Raw genomic sequence first — 6,930 nt, forward strand, 5'->3', positions numbered from 1 at the left:
AAAGAGTAAGGTAAGGTATGTTTATTTATATAGCACATTTCAGACGCAGAGGCAATTCAAAGTGCTTTACATGATCATTAACACATAGTAGTAAGACAACAGAGAGCAACACAACATAATGGAATAGTGGATTCATAAAAACAATGCATTAAAGGTGACATGTCATGCTTTTCCGGTTATTACCCGTCCCCTTGTGTGTTATGAAGGTTTTTCTGCATGTAAACGATGTGCAGAGTCAAAACCCTTAAAGTACACCCTGTAGCGAGAAAACTCTAACACAGAAAATACCTCCCCAAAACGCCTCGTTGATGAAACGTTATCATCCATTTGATTCTTCCGGGTACGTGCTTACGAAAGCACGTACCCGGAACTAAATGGGCCAATCCGTGGAGCCGTTACGTTACGTCCGCGGAGCCGTTACGTTAAGCCCCCGCTGATTGGTCCAAATTGACCAATCCACACACACACTCAGTGCCGGCAGCTCTGCTGATTTCTCCTCCCTGGCTGCAGGCTGATAACAGACAGTTGGGATCGCGGCGAAATTCTCTCTGCAGACCCATTCTCACAGCGTTTATCAACCTATAAACCTTTTTCTTACTCAATATCAAGCCGCTTGATATTGAGTAAGAAAAAGGTTTATAGGTTGATAAACGCTGTGAGAATGGGTCTGCAGAGAGAATTTCGCCGCGATCCCAACTGTCTGTTATCAGNTGCATTCATAACCGTACAATCCTGTTGTAAGTTAATGTTATGGCCCAAAACACATTACACCACATATTGCATGCGTGCATGTGTGTGTTCAGGTTCAAGTGTTAGTGTACATATGGGAGGGGGGGGCAGAGGGAGGGGAGACCAGGTCCATGTTGCGAACAATTATTGTTACAGTTGATGTTACAGTGGGGCTGGGGTGTCTAAAGTAAAAGATGAATCTTGATTGGGCCAAAGTTGACCTCGAGTCACCCAAAACAATTCTGCTGGGTCTCCCCAGACCCGAACACCAAATTATACACTTCAAGACCTTCAGACTTGGCAAAAATGGTCAAAATCTGTAGTGTTTATACAGTATAGCTGTTGTGGAGCAGTTCTAAAAAAAACTAGAGCGTAGTTATTATATAATTTTAACTTGAAACGGGTCACGGGAGACCCGAACACAACATAAGGGTTAAGTACAGTAACAAAGTATTTGTACTCCACTACTTCCCACCTCTGCTGAAACCTCCTATAAAAGGCTCTGAGATGCCTGGGGGATGCCCACTTTCCCCTTGTGAAACCCTCTGGTTTAGATGATATGACAAACAGCATGTAGAAAATAACATAACACAAGGAAAACGCAGGGCCTCTGAAGTAGGCTAGCACTGTTGAAAAAGTGCATCAGATAGACACAGCTCTGAAATGATGTCACGCTGTCCTCAAACTCAACAGTGTGATATGTCGGTGCACTGCGGTGACTGAGGAAAGGGTTATTATTGAGTGTGTAGCATGTACCTGCTGTGTTCCCCAGCAGCCGCAGGGCCTGGGCCCGGTTGTTGTAGGCTGAGGCTCGCTGAGGCAGGATCTGGATTGCCTGGCTGAACTCTTGAAGTGCAGCTTGCAAATACCCAGCCTCTGCAGCAGAGACACCCCTCATCTCCAACTCTTTCACTTGCTTCAGCAACTCTGTGTCAAAGCCACTGTCTGGCAGAGAGAGATAAACAGGTTAAAAAAGCACTCAAACTCAATTGACAGGCACCGTGGCAAGGAGAACACAGAAACGTCACCAAGAACTCAACTTGGATTAAAATGTCATGGTTTTTTTCTAGTCACAGAATCGAATGTGTTCAAATAAATTCAATATGCAATGAAATGATAAACATAAAAAGCTGTGACATGATATGTGTAGACACACCAAGTCAGAAGCTCACGCTTACCATCATCAATTAATTCCTCCTCTTGGTTCAGGCCGGGGACGTCTCCTAAGGGGCTGGTGGGGCTGAATATAGCCTGGAGTACAGCTCTGTCATGTGCCGAGGCCATCTTTCTATTGTATGTGAAGAAAACAAAGACAGAAATCAAGACAACTGAACTACTGCTGGGAGGAGAATTCTTCCTCCCCTAACTTCAGCCATTTCCACCAGCCAATCAAAGAAGGGGGCGGAAGCAGAGGTGGACTTTGAGCTTTGCCTTCACTGAGTACATCTGTATTTGGTTAAGTCAAAAATGCAGGTCAGGCCGGCACGCTGCAGAGATGCTGTTACACTGTGGGGAAAAGGTCTCAGAGATATTCTGAAGATCTGCCAGTGCATACTCATGAAAACCTTTTTTAGCATGCTTTTCAAACCTTATTGGATTTATCAAATACCTCGTTTAAAAAAGAGATGCCCGGAGTCCCTGTACAGTTGAAGCAGGTTATATGGACAGAAAGCATACATTTATGAGACAATCAGTAACTGCTAGAGGATCTCTCATGCAAAGCCCTGGCTAATTTTGATTTAGTATTGGTTAAAGCATGGGAAGAGGTATTTCCCTGCTCTCCAAGGAGTACCAGGAACACAAAATCTCTGGTTGATTTTTTACCAACCCAGCAGTAAACCATTACAAAGCTAACTGTCATAGCATGGTAGTTGAACATTTTCCCAGTATCAAACTAATAAATGCTGCTTTTGGTTGTGAAAGTCAAACTATGTTATCTACAATACTAAGACCACATGTACATGTAAAATATCTTCGTACATTTTGTTACTTCCTATCTGGAACATAAGCCAGCGTGGCAGCTCCATCACACAGACCAATCTGGAGTGGTGGAGCTCTCTGGAACAGGCTGTGTACTGTATGGATGAACAATTTCCTCGTATTCACTGGAAAGCTCCAGTGAATGGAGCAATTAATGAGTTTCAGTCTGATAATCAGCAACAGGAATCCAATATCGTTAAAAATCCTTAACAATGGGGAACCATTACTGAGCAAGTTCAGGATGTAACTTGTGATTGCAGCCTTTCAGAGTAAGGCTGACACATCTGACACATCAGACCGCTAAGGAACACTATACATTCTACCACTGAGCTGTGCTGTTGTGACCTCCAGACAATCAAACTTTCCCAAGGGAATTGTCCATTTGCTCATCATCACCAGTATTTTTACAGCGCTGGCATCAGAGTATAACAGCTCTGTAACTATATTCTGTAATGGGAGATATCACCACGAAAATATTATGGCTAAAATCCCTCCTTATTCTATAATTGCTGACTTGAAGGTTAATGCATTTTGAAGACTTAGTATGGAAAAATCTCCTCTCATTTAGTATTTGATGGTGTCTTGTGTCCACAGTCAAATTAGAACTAAGCTCCTATATTCAAATATATGGTGCAAAAACCATTATACTTGCCTAAAAAAATACAATAAATCAAATAAGACTGTTAAGTTTTTAATTGTATAGATATACAAATGTCAAAAGAAATGGTTGCATAAAGATATTAATTTAATTATTACTACAGCATGTGCAGTGTCTCTGATGTTTCGTCTGTCTGTGAAGTACCAGATAGCTCTATCTCTCCGGGTTCAAAACATTATTCAAATGAAACTGTCTGAGGAGTACAAATCTACTTTTGGTTCAACTGTTCACATTTAATACTGTGAATAGAGTTCTCGAATAGATACTGCCGTTGCTGAAGAAGTTACAAGCCAAAACAGCACAATGCACCAAAATGACGTTTGATACTATAGTCCACATGTATGTAAATATACAGAATTTCTTCTACAGTCTTTGGGGGGCACTTTTGCGTGGTAACCTTGCTCAGACTACCATATCTTACTAGTTATGAGGAATAGTATATAGAAATTAGGATTTACAACCATAATATGCCGAACGGCTCAAAAATATATTCTGAAAGTAAAAGAGAGAGGACAGGAAAAGCATCACCAAATCAACAGAAAATCAGTGTTTACAACACATGAGTTAAGTTACAATGGTGAAAATAAGCAGTTTGGTTATTGTGGGATCTCCACGGCAACAAACACGAGTATTGAGGCCAACAAATAACGCTTGCTAAAAGAAGTGTTGCCTCATGTAACCAATGGAAGATAACAGCACCAACAGGGAAAATCTGAGAGCAGAAAAAGTAAGTGATAAGATGACAGGTAAGATTGCTAGAAAAAAGTACAATCGAACATAGAAACAGAATGGCTTGTCATAGTTCTCATTGACTTAGGAAGTAACAGCAAGTATCTCCAACAAAGTGTGTAAGTGAGTCACAGAGATGAAAACGGTTCCAGCTCAAAGCCTTTTCCAGTTGTGTCCAATTACTGTCAGCAGTGATCTGGAACAAGAAAGAGCTCATGGAGGTATGTGCTTTTGAGACCTTTAAAAGGACGAGGCAGATCTGATGTTGAAGGATAGCAGGCGGAACAAAAAGTTTGTTAAGAAAATGGTCTCAATTTGTCAAAGATTTTGATTTTGTACTTTTGCAAAATGTATTTTTTTTGTGCAGTGGGTTTTAGTTCACAGAGGGTTTGGTTCAGTTGGTACTTTGTTTAAGTTGCAGCCTTAGTGTTTTATTGAACATGGTATAAAGTTAACGTCATGTTCTTTTTCTAAAATAGTTTCAGGCCTGTAGGGCATATGCTACGGTTACAGATAAAATTCATTGCCAGTTCGTTCTTTGTAATGCCGACAATGGAGATGTGACTGATTCCTGGATGAAGGCCTGTGTGTATTTTGTATAATGACCCAGCTACAGTTTTGAGTCAGTCGTTTTTAGATATTGTATGCAAAAAGGTGTATATGCACTCTCACACTCTTTTATGTGGCTAGTTGCCTTTCAAATGCAAACAGGGTTAGATGATGGAGTGGGTGAGAAATAGATGTGACGGCATATGTTTACATTGCATTTTTAAAAGAGAGTTACAATATGTACTCACATAAGCCTGTAAAAAAAGCTTAAGGCAAGGGAAATGTTTTGGGTGTGAAGTGCAAAGTTAATTTTCTAAATGCAAATTGATGTTGGATAATTGACATTGTATTCTAAGGTGGTCAACAAGGGAAAACGTAGTACAACGTCCCAAAACACTTCCATTAGGAGAAACGCGTTGCACTTATAGAAACGATGGAAACATAAAAACACAATAGTGCCAAAACACATGCAAGTGAAGAACAATCTTCAACAACTTGACGAATCATGCGCAGCGTTTACTTTAATTGCTGCATAAACGAAACACAATTATTGCAGCATTTTTTTATTTGCAGCGTGTTTTTTATGTGCCGCTTTTAATAAACCCTGCACATGATTGTCAATTTGGCGAATGTTTACTAAAAGATGCACAAATGTTTCGTCATTTGCATGTGTTTTGGCACATTTGTTTTTTGTATATTTGCATCATGATTTCCCCTATTGGAGGTGCTTTGGGCCGTTTGCACCAGTATACACTATACAGTACAGTCTATGGTTTGCACCTGTCGGCCACCCTACACTTGTTTACTGTTCTAAAAACAACTGCATAAAAACATTTTACTTTTATGGAAAGAAAACACAGTGTGTCGGTTACAGGGGGTTCAATCACAGAGAAGCAATTAAAAATGGTTTTTCTTTGATGGTTTGCAGTTTGTAGCAATTAATGGGACTACTTTGATTACTATGCAAATATGATATACTTGAACAACCAGCAAGCTTCTGCACAACATAGTTAGACTACTAGTTTGTTCACACTGCTCCTGACACCTGTTAGTCAACTTGATGTGTAGCATAAATCGAAAGCACCTTTTACAAACGGGCTGTTTTAAACCTGTGAACAGAGACAGCCCTCCAGCTTGCTCCGTGCACGTAGCAGTGAGTGTACCTAACTCTGATGTCACTCTGATAAGTTAGGACACCTAGAGCTACTGTGTCTGCTCGTTTAATGTTTCATACAAGCCGGATGCCCACAGTCCGATTGTTCAGCTTTGAGGAGCATTTGTTGAGGAAACCATGAAGATTGTACCTGTTGAAAGGCCTTCCACCCGCCCGCCGTGGTGTTCAGAATTGGCAGCTTTGAAGCACACCTATCCTCCAAAAGGATCCCTGCTGGGTTCAAGCAGAGTAAGTGAGCTGCTTCCGCTGATATATTGTGAGTTAATATGTTGTGCAGTTTGCAGCTAATTTCGGCTATTGCTGCTTCAACGTTGCTTGCTAGCTGTTTGCATGTGCCTATTTGAGCTTACTGTTTGGCAGTGTGCAGAAGACACTGTTTTTGTGTGAAGTGGTACAGTATATGGTCACGTTTGTTTATGTTGTGTGCTCTAAAATGGTTTTGCATCTCATGTCCCTGCTGGTTGCTGCCTTTTGGTTTTAATTATTTTCTGTTCCGTGCAAATGTTTTGTTTGTTAGGTTTGTGAATGTTTTCTAAGTGCTGCGCATGCGTTGTCAAGTTGGTGAAGATGTATGCATTTGCATCATGATTTGCATGTGTTTTGGTGTTTACATAATCTTTCCCAATGTAAGCGTTTTGAGCTGCTGAAGCTACCTTTTTAGTATTCTCATGAACAAAAAACGTGCAAAATTGCTTAGCTTAAGCTAACAGTAACAGCTTCATTTTCTGTCTGTTGTAATCTTAATTTAATCATTAAAGTATTTTTTTTTCAATTGGCATATTCATTTCTTGCATCATAAGATTTAAAAGAAAATGTGGCCCAGTTGACATCCTCACATTATTGGGTAAAACTGAAAGATATTCCATTTACATTTATCTCAAAAAATTACAATTGAAAACAGCAGCATATGTGAATGTGTCACTTAAGAGAAAAATGTTGCAAGAATATTATACGTTTAATGATATTTTTATGCTAGAGCTAGACTAATGCTACTGGTTCCAAGTATCTAATTAAAAATGCTACTACTGTACCTTGGTAACCTATGGAAAAACAAACACTTAATTTAACTGTGGGGCAAACAAATCTGATCTGGACAAATTACTACAAGGTT

The 6,930-nt window shown here is 40.1% G+C and overlaps 1 protein-coding gene across 1 annotated transcript; it reads right to left on the reverse strand.

Moving 5' to 3' along the window:
* Positions 1-1,279: 1,279 nt before the first annotated feature.
* On the reverse strand, positions 1,280-6,237 carry ttc36 (tetratricopeptide repeat domain 36). Its single transcript, XM_010785147.1, has 3 exons — positions 5,950-6,237; positions 1,908-2,017; positions 1,280-1,674 (listed from the first exon to the last, which is right to left on the reverse strand). Exons 2-3 carry the CDS (start codon positions 2,011-2,013, stop codon positions 1,280-1,282), a joined length of 501 nt encoding a protein of 166 aa, XP_010783449.1. The 5' UTR covers positions 2,014-2,017; positions 5,950-6,237.
* Positions 6,238-6,930: the final 693 nt, after the last annotated feature.

This window comes from Notothenia coriiceps, unplaced genomic scaffold (genome assembly GCF_000735185.1).
Source record: "Notothenia coriiceps isolate Sejong01 unplaced genomic scaffold, NC01 NC01_scaffold00027240, whole genome shotgun sequence".
Classification (NCBI taxonomy): domain Eukaryota; kingdom Metazoa; phylum Chordata; class Actinopteri; order Perciformes; family Nototheniidae; genus Notothenia; species Notothenia coriiceps.